General features: G+C 36.0%; 1 protein-coding gene across 7 annotated transcripts in view; it reads right to left on the bottom strand.

Moving 5' to 3' along the window:
* The window catches only part of CFAP91 (cilia and flagella associated protein 91), a 72,446-nt gene that overhangs the window by 1,034 nt on the left and 52,787 nt on the right, over positions 1-18,625 (bottom strand). For 3 of the 7 annotated variants that reach the window (XM_036219007.1, XM_036219002.1, XM_036219006.1), the window contains exons 17-18: positions 18,037-18,198; positions 6,990-14,571 (exon numbers count right to left, since the gene is read on the bottom strand). In XM_036219007.1, coding sequence (XP_036074900.1) covers positions 18,038-18,198 — 161 coding nt within the window. In that variant the 3' untranslated portion in view covers positions 6,990-14,571; position 18,037. Of the gene's footprint in view, positions 1-6,989; positions 14,572-18,036; positions 18,199-18,625 lie in introns of those variants that run through there. The other 4 variants (XR_004950386.1, XM_036219005.1, XM_036219003.1 and 1 more) reach the window with 4 other exon arrangements.

An 18,625-nucleotide genomic window follows, 5' to 3' on the forward strand; every position in this document is an offset into this window, starting at 1 on the left:
ATTTAGTACCCATCTGACACCATATATAGTTATTACAGTATTATTGACTATATTCCCTATGTTATACTTTACATGACTGTTTTGTAGCTACCAATTTGTACTTCTTAATTCTCTCCCCTTTTACATCTATCCTCCCAATCCCTCTTCCATTCGGCAACCATCAAAATGTTCTCTGTACTTATGAGTTTGTTTTGCTCATTTATTTATTTTGTTTTTTAGATTCCACATATAAGTGAAGTCATATGGTATTTGTCTTTCTCTATTTGACTTATTTTACTTAGCATAATATCCTCTAGGATCCATCCATGTTGTTGCAGATGACAACATTTCATTCTTTTTTATGGCTTTATATATATATATATACCACTTCTTCTTTATCTATTCATCTATTGATGGACGCTTAGGTTCCTCCCCATCTTGACTATTGTAAATAATGTTGCAATAAACACAGGGATGCACATATCTTTTTGAATTAGTATTTGGGGTTTCTTCAGATAAATACCCAGAAGTGGGATTACTAGGTCCTTCTTTGTCCCTTGTTACAGCCTTTGTTTTAAAGTCCATTTTGTCTGGTATTAGTTTGCTACCCACTTCTCATTATGGAGCTCCCATAATGCCTATGTTAGTCTGTTGATGGTAACCCACAGGTACTTTTTAGTCTTTGTTCATTTTTCTTTTTTTTTCTTCTGCTCATATTGGATATTTTCGAATGGCCTATCTGCAAGTACACTAATTTTTTCTACTACCTGCTCAAACCTGAGGTTGAAACTCTCTAGTAAATTTCTCACTTCGGCTATTATACTTCTCAGCTCCATACTTTCTATTTGGTTCCTTTTAATAATTTTTCTTTATTGGTATTCTCATTGTGTTCATGGTCTCCTTTGGTTCTTGTCCTTGGTTTCCTTTCATTCTCTGAGTATATTTAAAAGAGTTTTAAAGTTTTTGTCTAGTAAGTCCAATGTCTGGGCTTCTGCACGGGCCATTTTATCAATTTATTGTTTTCCTTTAAATAGATCATACTTTCTTTTTTGTGTGCTTTGTGACTTCGTTGTTGTTGTGTTGGAAACTGGACATTTGAACATTGTAATGTGTTAACTCTGGAAATCAGATTCTTCCCCTTCCCCAGCATTTGCTTTTCTTTACTCTTCTTTTCTCTTCCCTCCCCTCCCCTCCCCTGCCATCCCCTCCCCTTCTCTTCGCTTTTTTCTCTTTTCCTCCTCTTTTAAAGAGTTTATTTGAGCCAAAACTGAGGACAATTGCTGGGAAGCAAGATCTCAAATGCTTCCCACAGCTTGCTTTTCTTAACTATTGAAGGTTTAGCTTGTGTTCAGTTAGTGTTTTGACAGCGATTTCCTTGACTGTCAGGAGCTAAACAAAGCACAACAAAACAAACATTCCCCCCCACCTCCCGCCACCCTTTGGCCCACATACTCCTTGTGGATTGGATCTGTTCTGGGGCCCTCCTTTAACACGTAGCCATTTAAAATCTCCATCAGCCCTCACTTCCTGCTTGCCCTGAGCCTAGTGATCAGCCAGTGGAGAAAGCTTAAGGTCTTCTCAGGTCTTTCTGAATATGTGTCCTGTCCTGGGCATGCATGTTCCTTTCTAAACTTCCCAGTATACAGACCCTTTTGAAATGCCCTAATTTTCCAAAGAAACTCTCCCTGGCTTTTCCTCCTGGGCGCTAGGCAGCTTATTGAATGCCTCAACTTTAATCTTTTGCCCACCAGCAGTTGTAGGTTTTTTGTTTACCTTATAGTGTTCTTGAGCAATGCCTGTCCTTTTACTCCCTTGAGTGGGTTCCAAGTTAGGCAAACAAAGACAGCACTTTGCCTCAGTCCTTTAGTTAGCCCCAAACAGTTTAGGGCCAACGAACACAATAATTTGTGAATAAGTTCTGTGCTGTACCTTTCAGAACCAGGGACTAGGGTCCCACACTGGGAATATAGGCTGCTGTCTTCAGGGCTGCTGCTGAGCCAGGAAGTGAGGCAAGTGCTAGTAAAAATGTCACAAATCTCTCCTACTATTTTTGAGTTGCTTTTTCCTTGATTCAGTATTTGCTTAATGTTAACCCTTGACTCTTTTCAAGAGTTCTGGCAAAGTTAGTTCTGACAGTTGCTGCTTGTTTTTCAATGTTTCTATGGTGGAACCACAGTTTGGAGCTGTCTACTCTCCCATTTTGCTGACCTTACCAATGCTACTGGATGACTGACTCATTTCTTAAATTCTTTGTATACGTCTCTGTACAATGAGATGATACAGGGAGCTGGTGGTGAGGCTTTTCTTTTTAGAAAAAAGTTTGATGAAACAAGAAAAGCCTATATCAGAAGCCCAAGACCTTTTTGTGTTGGGCTTTGTATCTGCATTGGTCATAACTGTAAATGACCTCTTCCCAGAAGGAGCTATAGACATCTGTCAATTATTATATATGTGTGTGTGTCTGTTGTGTGTGTTTAATGATTAGTACTTTTGGGCTCCTGTGCAATTAAGTAATAAAGACATTCTCCTATGTTTTCTTCTAGGAGCTTTATGGTTTAAACTTTTAACTTAACACTGAGATCCAATTCAAATTAATTCTTGTGTTTGGTGTAATATAGGTGTCAAGATTCATTTTCCCCTTTTTCATTTAGTCGATTTTTTCCAGTACCATTTGTGGAAAAGATTCTCCTTTCCCCATTACATAGCTCTGTCAGCTTAGTAAAAAAAAAAAAAAAAAAAAAAAATCCATTAACTATACATGTATGGGCCTATATCTGGACCCCATATCCTGTAACGTTTATCTACTTATCTGTCTTTACACCAATATCACACTGTTTTGACTGAAATTTTATGAAAAGTCTTGAAATCAGGCACATGGCCCATTCAACTTTGCTCAAGGTTGTTTTGGCCGTTTCTAAGTCCTTTGCTTTACCACATAAAATTTAAAATCAACTTATAGAAGTTATAAAAATGCCTATGGTATTTTGATTACATTGAACCTACAGATCACTTGGGGAGAACTGGCATAATAATAATTTTGAGTGCTCCAATATGTGAACATGGCATATTTCTCCATTTATTTAGGTCATTTATTTTTTTCACATTGTTTTATAGCTTTCGGTGTGAAGGTCTTATTTATTCTTAAGAATTTAGGCTGGGTTTTTTTTGATACTATTGTAAGTAAAATTAAATGTTTTCTTATCTTCTAATTATTTACTGCTGGTATAGCAATATATATATTCTGTATATTGCTGTGTTCTGTGACTTTGTTATACAGTTGTGTCATTCCTTAGTATTGCTGAGGTTGTTCCATGTAAACTATTGTTTTCTACAAATAAAGACAGCTTTACTTCTTCCTTTCCAACCTTTATGCTTTCTTCTTGCCTCATTATACCAGTTAGAATCATCATTAATACAATATAGGTTAAAAGTGTGGTAGGAGTGGATCTTTTGCCTTTTTACCAATCTTGAAGTGGAGAGCACTCAATATTTCAGCAATGGCCATGATGCTAGCGGTGGGTTTTTAGATAGAGGCTTTTGTCAAATCGAGAAAGTTCCTTTCTATTCCTATTTTTTTTTAGAATTTCTAATTATGAATAAGTGTGGAATTGTGTTGAATTTTTCTTCAATTATTGAGATAATAATGTTTTCTCTTTTCCCTAACATGGTGAGTTATCAATTTTTTAAATGTTCAACCAACTTTGCATCTTTGAAGCAAATCCACTTGGTCATAATGTGTTATACTGAGTTTTGTTTTGTTTGTATAGTGCCAGATTTGTTTTAGTTACATTTTGTTAATGCTTTTGGATCTATATTCCTAAGAGATATATAGCTGTAAACTTATTTTGTCAGGTTTTGGTGTCACAATTATACTGGTCTCTTAAAATATGATGAGAAATGTTTCCTTTTTATTTTCTTAAAAAGTTTGTATAAATTGGTGTTGGTACCCTTAAATGTTTGATGAATTCATCACTGACACTATCTGGTCCTGGAGGTATCTTTGAGGAAGGTTTTTTGATAACAAATTTAATTTACTTAATATATACAGAGCTGTTCAGATTTTCTTTTTACTTTTTGTATCTTCTCTGGCTGAGAACTTAGATAATTGGTTTTTAAATTTTTTATCTAACATCAGTATGTAAGTTATACATTTCTCTCTAAGCATTGCTTTAGTTGTATCCTATAAATTACGAATTTATATTTTTTCAATCATTCAGGTCACAGTAGTTTTTAATTTCCAATGTGACTTCTTTTTTGACATAAAGGTTATTTAGACATGTATTGTTTACCTCCAAATGTTTGAGAATTTTGTAACCATTATTTTGAGACTTGTTTTATGGCCCAGAATATGGCCTATCTCTGTAAATAATCTAAGTATACTTGAAAAGAATGTGTCCTACAGTGGTTGGGTATTATTTTTTGATTAAGTCAAGGTGGTAGAGTTATCGAAATCTTATATAATTTCACTGATTTCTTGTCTATTTAGGGTTATAAATAGTTAAGATTCTTCAGTTTTCCTGATGAATTGATCCTTTTATCATTATGAAGCATTATTCTTTTATCTCTGGTAATACTCCTTGCCTTGACACTTTCTTTGCCAGCTGTATCAATAGAACCATTCTAGCTTTCTATGCTAATATTTTCTTGGTATATCTTTTTCCATCTATTTACTGCCATCCTTTATGTTTTTTATAAAGATGTCTCTTACAAACACCATACAGTGGGGTTTACCTTTTTCAAATCCATTTTCACAATCTGTGCCTTTTACTCGGAGTGTTTACTCCACTAATATTTAATATGTTATAGTTGAACTCAGGTGTGCTATTTTGCTAGTTGTTTTCTATTTGTCTCATCTGCGTTTTGTTTCTCTAATCCTTCCCTCATCTGGGTTAAACTTTAATATTCTCAGTCAGCCACAGATATATGGAGAAATTATCTCAACCCTCCCAGTATCTCCTCATTAAATTTCTGGTTGGTCTGTCACTCACTCCAACTGGGACTGCATTCTTGGGCTAACAAAACTATGGATTTTTTCTGTTCATTTCTAGCCAAGTTCACTGCTTTCAGTGTGTAAAATCAAAGAATTTCACCCCACCTTCCTACCCTAAAACAAGTTTTCCATCTCTGGCAGCAAACCTGTTGGGTGTGAAGACTATCAACCCCGTTGACTGAGCTTGGTGGGGGTAAGATGGAGAATAGTTTTAACCTGAATCTCTAGCAGGTTTTCAATTTGTTGTCCATCTCTGGTAGATTTCTAGTGCCCTAAAATGGGTATTTTTGATGATTTTATCCAGTTATATACTCTTTTGGTGAAGAATTGCCGACCTCTTCTGTCATCATCGGAAGCAGACTTTATAGTCACATTTTAATATAATATTGTTAACCTTTATTAAAAGTAAAATAAACAGTGAGAAGCACATTTTTGCATTTTCTCTAAAACCTTTCTTGGAGGCTTTTTAAGTTGTTGAATGTTGTTTGTGCATGGATAGATAATAGGACGAATTCCTTTCAGGATGTAGACAGAAGGCCCTTCCTCCCTTTATGACTTACTCAATTCCGTGATAACATTCACCAGTTGAATCACAAAATGTTAAACCTTTATTTATTAGAAATTGTTATAAACTTGAATTATGTTCTTGAAAATCCATTTCATAGCATAAAATAAAAAGACATCATAAATGTTTTTCAAAACCAAACAAATGTTTGCTTCTACAAACATTAAGTATGTATAATTTCAAAATATTTATTGCGAGATTACCATGTGCCAGAGGCTGGACCAGGCACCAGGAATAAACACAAGTGAACTCAGGAGGCACAGCTCCTGCCCTCCCTTCAGAGGTAACAGGCAAGCTGGCAAGAGAGATGGTTCCATAGGCAATTATAATCAAGTGTGATGTGTGCTATGGTAGAGGAAGTACAGGTGTTATGAATGTGCCAGTATCAGTGTTTCCTCCCACATTTTTTTGTTTGTTTTTGGAATATTTGAGGCTTTAGAAATAAAATATCATTAAAACCTGTACTGAAGACCTGTCTTCTATGATAAGTCTCTCTGAACGGTAAATGTCTGGGGAGTGACAGTTTCCTTGGGAAAGGTTTCTCTTATTCTGAATCTTGAATGAACATTAGATCACCTGGGATGCTTTAAAATAATATCCTTGCCTGACTGCACTTCTAAAGGTTCCTTTCCTTTTTTTAAAAAACCAGTAGCCATCATCAGTTAGCTTATTTACTCAATTCCAGGATACGTGTGTAGTGGAGTCAGAACTGTTAACCTGTACTCCCGTGGGAAACAACTTTATTAACTACAGTACAGTGCTTATATACAGTTCCTTAGTCTTTATTCTTACAGTCTTACTCATTTCCTAAGTTACTTAGGAAAATTTTTCCCCAGCTCCCTTCAGTGAACTTATATATCTGTAACACAGACTCTTTAAAAAAAATAATAAAATTATACCTCCACCACCCATTTCTCCCATACTCCATCCCCTGCCTCTGGCAACTACTCATCTGTTCTCTGTATCTCTAAGCTTGAGGTTTTGTTTGTTTTCATTTTAAATTCCACATATAAGAGAGATTATATATTTATCTTTTTCTGACTTCTCTTACTTCGCATAATGCCCTCGAGGTCTATCCATGCTATGGCAAATGGCAAGATTATTGTATGTATACACACACACACACACACACATACACACACACATATATATATATATACATACAACAATTTCTTTATCCATTCATCCATCCATGGATACTGAGATTGTTTCCATAACTTGGCTACTGTAAATAATGTTGCAATAAACATGGGGAGGAGGGTTGCACATATCTTTTTGAATGAATGTTTTCATTTTCTTCAGATAAACACCCAAAAGTGAAATTTCTGGATCATATAGAAGTTCTAATTTTAATGTTTTGAGGAACCTCCATACTGTTTTCCATAGTGGCTGCACCATTATATTTCTACTAACAGTGCACGAGGGTTCCCTTTTCTCCACATCCTTGACAACACTTATTTCTTGTGTTTTTTTGCTAACAGCCATCCTAATAGGTATGAGGTGGTAGCTCATGTGGTTTTGATTTGCATTTCCTTGATGATTAATGATGAAGCTGTTGGCTACCTATTTATCCTTTTTAGGAAAATGTCTATTCAGATCTGTGCCCATTTTTAAAACAGATTGTTTGGATTTTTGCTATTGAGTTATATAGGTTCTTTATATATTTTGGATATTAGCCCCTTATAAAAATTATATCTTAATTGGTCTGATGAGAGGTCCAAGAAAGCACTCAGATGATTTTAATATGCAGCCACAGTTGAGAACCATTCCTCCCCCCCACCCCCCGCCCTCCACCATCTTCCAGTTTTCTCAACATTTGGCACCTACAATAAAAGATGCCTCCTTCTTCAATGGTTTTAGGTAAGTTTTCTGGGACATTCGGCTTTCTTCTACTGCTTCGATGTTTAGTAGAGTAGAAGCCCTATTGTCGATACTTCAGTCTTCTTCAGAACATGGGACACTCATTCCTCGCCTTGTGGGAAGGAAGGGATGACAGCACATCCATATTCTCTCTGTCCCTCACTCTCTCCCCAGAGTGAGATGGAAAAACTCATCTGATTGGTTAGAGACTGACATCTAGTGGGTCACATAGTGATAGGTGTAGTTACTTTGCCTTAAAAGCAAGAAACATGCTCCACTAATGTCTCTCTTGCTACTATCCCGCAGCGATAGTAAAAATAGATACTTGATGCTTATAGGGTGGGTGCTTGCTTTATGGCAGATGCTGTTCTAAGCCTTTTACATAAATTAATTCAGCATACTCTCATACAAACTCTATGATATACATTCTATGGTTATACCATTTTAGACATGAGGAAGCTAAAGCTTCATCAGGTTAAATAACTCATCTGAGGATGATACAAAGCCATTGGACTGGGATTTCAATCCAGACCATCTGGCTCCAGAGCCTTCTCTTAAGCCCCACACCACTGCACTGCTAAGGTATTAGCTTGGCTTTTGTTCCACAGTAGTAAGCACAGCTGAGGGCCATTCACTGTCATTCCCATGCTCACTGGCATTCTTTGTTCTACTAATAACTGGGCCTGTGAGCCTCCAGTACTGCATAAAAGTACTCCAAGTCTTCTAGGAGGTGCAACTCTATTCTCAAGTGGGTACCACGGTCTACAACTGAGGAGGGGGTGAGAGTTAGTGGTGGGAGAGCCCCCTGAACTAACATATACTTAGACTTTAATATAATTGCTCTGCACTTTAAGAATTTGGGATCTCTAACAATTTTGTGCTAACAGTTTCTCATCCCAAAGAGATTTTTTACTCACACTACCCCCTGCTTGGATTTCACCTTACCTATTCTTAAGTATTTTGAAGAGAGGCAGTGCCTTTGTTAAGTGGCACAAGGATTCATTATATCTGATTATGAATCCATACAAGAAAAGTGTTCTAATACCTCGGAAATCAGTTTATTGTGACTGTGTATTGCTATTTACTGTATTGCTCTAGCCTCCATCTACTACATGGCTCTCATTGCCATGATAACTTGGCTTGAAACATAAGTTTGGCTCATCGCTCATGGTGTTTCATTTTTGAGAACAAAGGTTATTAAAGTTGGGGTGTTTAAATTCATGTCATTATAGTTAGAAAGTTGACAGTATCAGAAAAAAAGATTTCCTCTCCTAGTAAACTTCAATTATCTAATGGGAATTTTGTAATACCTTATATTTTTCTTTTTGTCTAAACACAAAGCATGTTTGGAAGACCATGTAAAGTTTTTTTTAAAGAAAATATTCTATTTTGAGTTTTATTATATGTTCTTTATTAGAAGCCATTTTAAATCCTTTTTCAAAGTAGGTGCTGATTTAACTTTAATTCACTGCTATATAAGCAGGAATGGGCAAACTATGGCCCATGGGCCAAATCCTGCCTGCTGCCAGTTTTTGTAAATAAAGTTTTACTGGAACACAGCCACATTCATTCATTTATGTGTTATCCATGGCTGTTTTCCCCCTACAACAGCAGAGTTGAGTAGCTGCAACAGAGACCGTCTGGCTTACACTACACACTGCTTGGATTTCACCTTACTATTTTAAGCCTAAAATAGTGTCTGGCTCTTCACTGAAGAAGTCTGCTGTGTATACAGCATTACTCCTCCCACCTTCTGTCCCATCATCTCTAACTTGCTTCTTCTCATTCTGTATTCCTGATTTTTCAATTCACATGTGAATAATATAAATTCGTCTAGCTCAGGTTAGCATTTTTAAAGGAACGAAACAAAATTCAATTGCCTTCTTATTTGTACAGTACTCTTCTGTTAGTGAGCCTCAGGGGAGAAAATTTGCCCAGCCTTAGTTTTCCCAGGACCAGGTAAATCCTTTCAAGGTTGTATGGTCAGGTACTTTTTCAGCTCAGGAAAACTTTTATTATAACTTTGATTATTGTTTTTATTTTCCTTATCTTGGTTTCTTCTTTAAGAATTCCTATTGCTTGTGGGATTAGTCATCCAGAGCTAACCTCCTTGCCATTTTCATCTCTTTGCCCTTTCATTCCCATTCCATATTGCATGACAACACATTTGTCAGCAATGTACCAATTTTATTCTCTGTTGTGAGATTTCTGCATCCAAATGGATGTCACTGGATTTTTAATCTTTCTGTATTTTTTTCATCTTAGTCAGCTTTCTTTTCTGCCAGCATCTGTTTCTTGGCCTCTGTCTGTTTTTATTTCCTGTTTTAGTTTCCTGAGGCCATTTCCTTTTTGCCTCCTATTAAAAACACCAAGAGGATAGTTTTTGAAGCTTTTGCTTACTATAGTGAGATATTTTCTAAGAGTGACATACATTTTCTTTTGTAAGTTGTTTACATGAGTCCCACGTTAATTTGTCATTGATACTATTTTTTAAGTTGTTTTTCCTATTTAAGGATCTTTAAATGAGGAAGGGTACATTCAACCCTAATGTTTGTCAACACACAGACTGGCAGATTGCTCTCCAACATTACCCTCCCTCTGGTGTTGCATGCTTATACTTCTTAGATCTAAAGCTCAGTGGTGAGTTGCTGTGCCATTTTTTATGTGTCATACCATGCTTCCTTTTTCTATTCCAATGTAGATGGACATTTCAGTTTCCAGTCTGGGGTCTATCATGAATAGTATTGCTATGAAAATTCTTATCATGACTTTTGGTACACATACTCATGCTTTTCTATTAAGTATATAGCTAAGAGATGAAATTCTGGGTCATGGAATATGCATATTTTCAACCTTAGTAGATAATACTAATGCACTATGAATAGCAAACCAAAACTACTCAAGAAATATCCAGTAACATTGTTTTTTGTTTGACTCAACATGCCAGCATATCCTCATTAACAAAATGTTGAAATGAGACATGAAAAAATTTTCTCTTGAAGTAGAGTATCTAGGAAACACCAAAGAGAACAAATCTCTTTCATTTGATTACTACTGAAAACCATTTTTAAATTATTGGGAGTTTATGAAAAATAAATCTCCTTCCTTATGAATCACACATTGACAAGCCCATAAGAGGTGCACATCTCAGGAGAAGCACAGACTACTGGAATTATTTATGACGATTTGTACGGCTTCTTTTTTAAAAAAGTCATAATCTGTAAAAAACAACACAAATGGTTATGGTTATGTCCTCTTTTTAGAAACAATCATTATCAGATCAATATATCTAAAAAATTACTGTGATACAATTATACAGAGCCCTGGTTTTAAAGTCAGACAGTCCCAGACATAGTCCAGATCTGCCACGATGAGCCCCATGGGCCAAACATTTCTTAGTTCATGAGATCTCAGTTTCCAAATTCTAGCACTTAAAAAAAACTTTACATTAACTGGGCTATAACTGAAAAAGTTAACATATGAACACCATTAAAAAACTGAAACTGTGGAAGAATATAAACATGAGAAAAGTCAGTCTCTTTCCCTTAGTCTGACCTCCAGTCCCCAGTTTCCACGTCTAGCAACAACTACTCACCAATTTCTTGTTGATCTTTACAGAAATAGTCTGTGTATATTGCAGGCATAATGCATGTATATACATAGTTGTGCATATACATACATATCTCTAACTTTTAATTATGGAAAATTACACATACAGGAAAGTACAGAAAACCATTATGTAGCTTAATGAATTCATGTAAAGTATTCATCTGTATAAATACCACCTAGGTTAAGAAATCTCATACGCTCCCACTTACTCCTTCCCAATTATAAACCTCTCTCTATCATCTGAAAGTAATCACTAGTGTTTTTATTTGATTTTTACAGTAAACACTTCCTTGCTTTTCTTTATATTTTAACCTCCTAATTATACATTCATAAACACCATAGTTTAGTACTGGTTTTGAACTTTATATAAATAGACTTTTTTTTTTTTTTTTGCATTTGACCTTTTTTGAACCTTATATCTGCAAGATTTATCTATGCTGTTGTATTTAGTTCTACTTCATTCATTTTAACTGCTGTAGAGGTTTATAAACTTTTCCTGCAAAGGGCCTGACAGCAAATATTTTAGTCTCTGTGGGCCAAAAAGACAAAATCGAGGATATTCTATAGGTACTCAAAGAGAGAAAACAAATTGTCACAGTTTTCTTTATTAATAAAATTCAAATATAGTAACAATAATTGACTATATTTTTTTGTAATAGAGGTCTACTAATGAGAAGAATGGAAATCTTATTTAAGATATAACCTTTTGCTTGAGGTTCAAATCATAAAATTGATTGCACATGTTCATTTGTTAATGGTGATAGGTAATGAGACATCTCCCATCTCAGCTTTGAAAATGTCTGTCACACAGATATGTACTGCAAATACTAATATCTATCCATGAACATATGCTTTTAATTGTGTATATTTATTACTTAGAAGGTACTTTAAGAATTCCATTAGATTCTTCTCTTGAAATTTTTTTAACATGTCACTACAATGAAGATTAATCACTTCCGACTGAAGGTTAGGTGGGCATGTCTTCATTGCACGGTTAAACAGATTTCGAAATATGGAAATTCCTTTGACTTGTTTCAAGGTCAAAAACATGGTCCTGGAAGTATAGTTTAAACTCGGAAAATATAGTCACTGCAAATATGTGTGGGAATTGAAATCTTGCTTCTAGTTTTAATTTTGACAGTACAGGAAGTATATGAAGCAGCTTAATATCCCCTAGTCCCTCTGCCTTTGGCAAGCCTGAGTCTTAGCTCATGCCCAGACACGGCCAATGCCCCAAGGAAAGAAAATGGCCAGTGACCTCAGATCAATTAGGAAGAACTCTTTACTTCTCTACCATTTTAGTTCATCTAGTCCCTTTAGTTTCCACAGCTCTCCAACGTCTTTAAAAATATGACATTTATAGTGAATCCATCCTTTTCTCTAATTATTGCAGCTACCTATTATAGTCTGCCTAGAATCAGAAGACATGACTATTTTCTGTTTCACCAATTTCTGTAATTTTTATTTATTATTTCCTTCTTTTACTTTTTTTTAAATCTAATTTTGTTATTTTTCTAATTTCTTGAAAAGGATGCTTAATCTTTTCACCTTTTCTTTTCAAAAAAACACCTGTAAGACTACAATTTTCCAGCTAAGTGCCACATTAGCAGCATTCCACAAGTTTGATAAATATACAGCATTTTTGTTATTTTTCAGTTCAAAATATTTTCTACTTTCTATTCTGATACTTTCTTTGATGAACACCTATTTACACCTGTATTTCTTAATTTCCAAACATGTAGAATTATCTTGTTATTGATTTCTAGTTTCGTTGCATTTTTATCAGAGAATATACATGATTTAAACCCTGAAATAGTTGACGCTTGCTTTGCGACACATTTTGTGGATAGCTGCCTTCTAGTTATGTCCTTGAGTAGCAAGAAAAGATACAAAGAGCAAGGTCTCTGGTGTCCCTACTTATAAAGAAACTAGTCTTATCATGATGGACCTGTCCTCATGATCTCATCTAATTCTAATTATCTCCCACAATCTTCATCTCCGAATGCCACCATAATGGAGGTTAGTTAGGACTTCAACTTATGAATTTTGGGGTGACACGATTTAGTCCATACCATTCCATACCTGCCCCCCCAAATTCACATCCTTCTCACTTAAAGAATACATTCATTCCATCTCAACAGCTCCAAAGCCTTAGCTCATTTGAACGTCAACTCTAAAGTCTAGAGTCCAAAGTCTGATCTAAATATTATCTAAATCAGATACAGGGGAGACTCAAGGTATGATTCATCTTGAGGTAATATTCTCCTGCAGCTGTGAACCAGACAAGTTATGTGCTTCCAAAATGTAATGGTGGGACAGGCACAAAATAGATATTTACATTTCAAAAGGGAGAAATTAAAAGGAAGGAATAATGGGACTCAAGTAAGTCCAAAGCCCAGTCAGGCAAGTTCTATTGGATCTTAAAGCTTGAGATGAAAACTTTTTGGCTTATTGTCCTGCCTCCCAGGTCACTGGAATGGCAGTACTACTCCTACAGCTTTGCTAGGTGGCCCCGCTTCTTCAGCTCTGCTGTGTCCCTGCCTCATGGCTCTCTGTGGTGATCCCATCGCTACAGCTCTGCTAGGGTAGGGTTCTACGGGTGGTCCCACCCTTAAGATTCTGAGCAGAAGCCATCTGACCTGTTGAAACTGGGACAGTGGCCCTGATAATCTCTGAATCACCTTCAGGGTTATTTTTCCCTCTTCTTGAAGAATTGTGCACATTTGCAGCATAATAGTTCTTTCTTCTCATCCTGTCAAATCCAAGAAGTCTGACGGTCTCCTTGATTTCATCCTGTGTCCAACACTTTCATTTCAAATTGGCAGAATTCCTACTCTTATACTCCCATAAGCTCTTTATCAAATAGCTGCTCAGCTATATCTTTTGTGTTCTTTCTCATCTTTTGAAATATGGATAGGCTAAGATCTTCAAGTTCTTGTTCCTTTTTGCTTAACAATTACTTCTTCATCTCTGCTTTCACATTTTACTATAAGCAGTTAGAAGGAACCAAATTGCTCGTTTAACACTTTGCTTAGAAATCTTCTCAGCTAAATATGCAATTTTATCACTTGCAAGTTCTACCTTCCACAAAACATTAGAATGTTCAGCCAAGTTCTCTGCCACTTTATAACATGGGCTGCCTTTCTCCCATTTCCGATAACACATTCCACGTTTCTGTCTGAGACCTCACTAGAGCTGCCCTTAAGACCCATATTTTTAGCATGTACTTCAAAATTCTTCCCGCCTCCATCCTTTACCTAGTCCCAAAGCTACTTTAACATGTTCAGGCATTTGTTAGAGCAGACCTCCACTCTTGGTACCAAAATCTATCTTAGTCAGATAGGGTTGCCATAACAAAATACCATAGATTGGTTGGCTTAAACAACAGAAATTTATTTCCTCACAATAATGGAGACTAGAAGTTCTAAGCAGTAAGTAATTTTATAAATTTATGTTTAATACCTCCAATTCTTTAGATTCCTTTAGGTCAGTCTCTATTATCTGTAATTTCGGTTGCTGCTTATGTTTGCTGTGCCTCCTCATAAATGTGGATATCCTCAATTGTATTCTGGAAATTGGACATGAAAAATTGTTTGTAAAAATTAACTGAGGTCTAAGATGATGTCAACTTTCTCCAAAGAGAATTTAAGTTTTGTTTTCGATAAGTTCCTTCAAGCAACAAGAATCAAGGATCTTTTAAATCCAATTTCTGGAATTGAGATTTTTTTCCTTTTTTGTATCATTCGGATGATCAGAAGCTTAACTGCAAAGTATGCCAGGGATGGTTTACTTCCAATTAACCCTTACGATTATGGCATAGCCTTTTGGAGTCCCACCCCAAGTGGAGGAGGTTTACCAGGGCCTCAACTCTGACTCCAGTTTTTGTCCCCATGGTTTTAAAAACCTGATAAAAACATTGCTCAGCCTTTCAGCCATATTTTCTATAATTTGCATAGTCCCTCAGGAAAAAAAAGGGGCTCCAAATGCCAGCCTCAACATTCTGAATTTGTCTTCTAGATTTTTGCCCAGAAATTTCTATTTTATTAGCTCTACTTGTCTTCTTAAGAAAAAAATTTTTTTAAATCTATGGTTCATACTTACTGCCCCTTTTTCTAAGCATTATTAAATAATTTCACATCTTTCCTTCCCTCTTTTCTTCTGAGAGAAGAAAAAGGGAGTAATATATACTATTGGGGGGGCACTAAGTATCATGTTCCAGTCACTTAATAAAGTATTAAGAAGATACTTTATTAATTTATTGATTTCTCTTACTTGCTGAGTATCTATAGTTAGCCTGGCAACTATAGATGATATTTTAAACTACATTTTATGACTACGATATGCTTTACATAGGTTTTAATAAAATATATTTTACTTTCACTAAGTATGAAAGAGAAAATCATTTAAACATTCTTCTGACTTGATTTCATGGATCACCATGGATGTCATAGAACAGGTGTTATACTCCTAAGTAAAAGCAGATGTATTCAAATTCAACTACGTAAATTATTAATCTTATTAGATGTAAGAAAAATGACTACCCTAACATCAAAGCCAGCTTTTATCACAGTAATAAGACAGGTAAAATGCTTTGGTCCTTGAATTTGTATTATATAGATAGTATTTAACATTACACATAAATACTTGTTTTATATCTTCAATGGTTTCAGAGGTTACTTCATTATTAAAAACAAAAGTTTTTTAGCTGTGATTTATAGCCATAGCTTGATATTTAAGAGCCCTTGATCCATTTTCTCTCTGCTCTCTTTCTTAATTTCCCCCTCATCTCAACCTTCCTTCCATGATCCTCTTTTATTGAGACTTAAGGTCCCTACAGATGCCCTAGCAAAGGGTCTCTTGGTCACTTGTGCATGGACAAGCCTGAAGTGAAAGGAAATTATTTGAGTAAGATTATAGAGTTAGTGGCAGAACTGGCCAATGCCCAAATCTTCTGAATGCCAGGCTCAAATTTCCCCTAAGCCTCACAGCATACCCTCAGGCCAAAATAGTGAATGATGTGCCTCACCATGGGAGGGCTGAGGGAAAAGTTAGAGACAAACTGTTTACTTCATTTCCCCTTCTCATGAGAATTTTACTTTCAAATGACTCTCTAGCTCTGCTCTCCTAATATCTGACAGGTGTTCATAACTATGTTACAAAGCAACACTACTTAAGGTAAAATGACTCATGATTAGTAACTGACATCTGGCTGGGAGGAATTATAAATGGACTATTAATACCGAATAGGAAACTGTAGCTTTGGGCTTTCCTGAATGTGCTAACTTTTGTCAATGGGCAAATCCAATGGATAGAGGACCTGAACAGACACTTCTCCCAAGAAGACATACAAACTGCCAATAGACATATGAAAAGATGCTCAACTTCACTAGCTATTATGGAAAACGCAAATCAAAACTACAATGAGATACCACTTCACACCTGTTAGAATGGCTATCATCAACAGGACAAATAATAACAAGTGTTGGAGAGGTTGTGGGGAAAAAGCAACCCTCATACACTGCTGGTGGGAATGTACAGCCACTATGGAAAATTGGTATAGCCACGCTGGAAAACAGTATGGAGGTTCTCAAAATGTCAGAACAGAATTACCATATGACCCAACAATCCCTCTTCTGGGTATCTATCTCCAAAATTCTAAAACATTTATTTGTAAAGATATATGCGCCCCAATGTTCACTGCAGCATTATTCACAGTGGCCCAGACATGGAAATAAACAAAGTGTCCCTCGATAGATGACTGGATAAAGAAGATGTGGGACATATATACAATGGAAATATTAGTCATAGAAAAGATGAAATACTGCCATGTGTGATAACATGAATAAATCTTGAGATTATCATGCTAAGCAAATAAGTCAGACAGAAAAAGTCGAGAACCATATGATTCCACTTATATGTGGGATATAAAACTGAAAGCAACAAATGAATAAGAGAAACAGACAAAAACTCACAGACATAGAAAACAATTTAGTGATTACCAGAGGGAAAGGGAGGAGGGGAGGAGGTAGATAAGAATAAAGGGGGTCAGCTATATGGTGAAGGAAGGAGATACGAATTTGGGTGGTAAACACACAATGTAATATATAGATGATGTGTTATTGAATTGTACATTTGAAACCTATATAATTTTATTAACCAACGTCACCCTGATACATTTAATAATAAATAAAATAAAATAAAAAATAAAATAAAATAAAATAAACACAATCTCCAAATAAAATCCATTGGGGAGACGCTGGAAACTCTGGATATGGAATTATTACAAGAGATACAGACCCTTGGGCATGCAAATCAGGGCAACTCCTGCACCCATTCAATGTGAATTTCTTTTCCTTGTACCTGAGCTTTGTAACCTGGGGCCTAGAGAAAATAGCTATGTGTTCTTCTGTGTGGATATGGCAAGAGCTCCCACAGGGAGACAAATGTTGAATGCTGCCCTGCTGGAAACTGTGGTTCCTGTCTGATTTCTTTCTGAGTAGACTGATACTCAAAAATAATCAAATTGTGGTCTATGTTATTATCGTGAGTATGAATGTTTAGTTGAGCCTAAGACCAATTCCTGGTAGGCATTGCAGAAGGCGTCTGGGCTAGAATTGGGCAGCGTGAGCCACATGCTATGTTTTCAACTAGCGTAATGCCATAGGGATACCTTGCCTACCTCCATAAGAATAAGCTTTTCTTTCTTTTTTTTTTTTTTAATAACACTGACACAGTTTTTAGCTTTATTTGTGATCAAGTACAGTCATATGTTAAAAGAAATCATAAACATAATCTAGAGTCCCGTTTTTTGGTCATAAGAGTCCAATTACTATAGTATCAACTCTATTCTCTAATAATCTCAATAGTACATTCCATAACCTAGATGAAATGTGTGAGTTTAAATGGGAGTGCTTCACTTTCCTAAATAATAGACAATCGTTTCACATTATGATTGTTAGAGTATAGCACAAAGCTGAATGATGCTACTTTTTTTCTTCTCTTTACTTCCTTCCAGATGAAAAATCAAACTCACCTTAGCTGTCTTTCTCATCTTCAGTTTCTTCCGTAGGTAACCTGTCAGTGTCTGAGGTGTCCACTTGCTGTTTCTTAGCAAAACTCCTTTGGATCATGGCTTCTGTGTGCCTGTGGATGATCTGATGAGCTGCAAGAATATGCTTCCGCTGTGCATTCCTCACTGTGACAAAGTGACAGGAAAATTTTTACTCAAAGTCTGAAGAAAATCGTTCTCAAAGTTTCTCAAGAGGGTAGTGATAGAAAAGATAGTTTTGCACCATAATGCAAATTCATAATGCAAAGATCTTAAATGACCTAAAGGTAAGATGTCTCATACTTCTCTTTGAGCCTTACTTCCTAACATGGAGGGTATCCGTTGATTGGTGATGAGTTTCTGAGCGCACAGCTTTAGAAGGTAATCCTAGCTCTGTACTCTAAGAATGTTTATAACCAAGGCTTAGTATATTAAGCATCCCATTTCCCTCTAAAAGAGAGTGGTGGTGGTGATGATGATAATGATGACGATGACAATGACGACAATGACGACGATGATGTTGATGATGGTGGTGGTGATATCAGCAATTCAAATTTGTCCTTACTTTGTGCCA

The sequence above is a fragment of the Rousettus aegyptiacus genome, unplaced genomic scaffold, assembly GCF_014176215.1.
Source record: "Rousettus aegyptiacus isolate mRouAeg1 unplaced genomic scaffold, mRouAeg1.p scaffold_m13_p_4, whole genome shotgun sequence".
In the NCBI taxonomy this organism is placed as follows: Eukaryota; Metazoa; Chordata; class Mammalia; order Chiroptera; family Pteropodidae; genus Rousettus; species Rousettus aegyptiacus.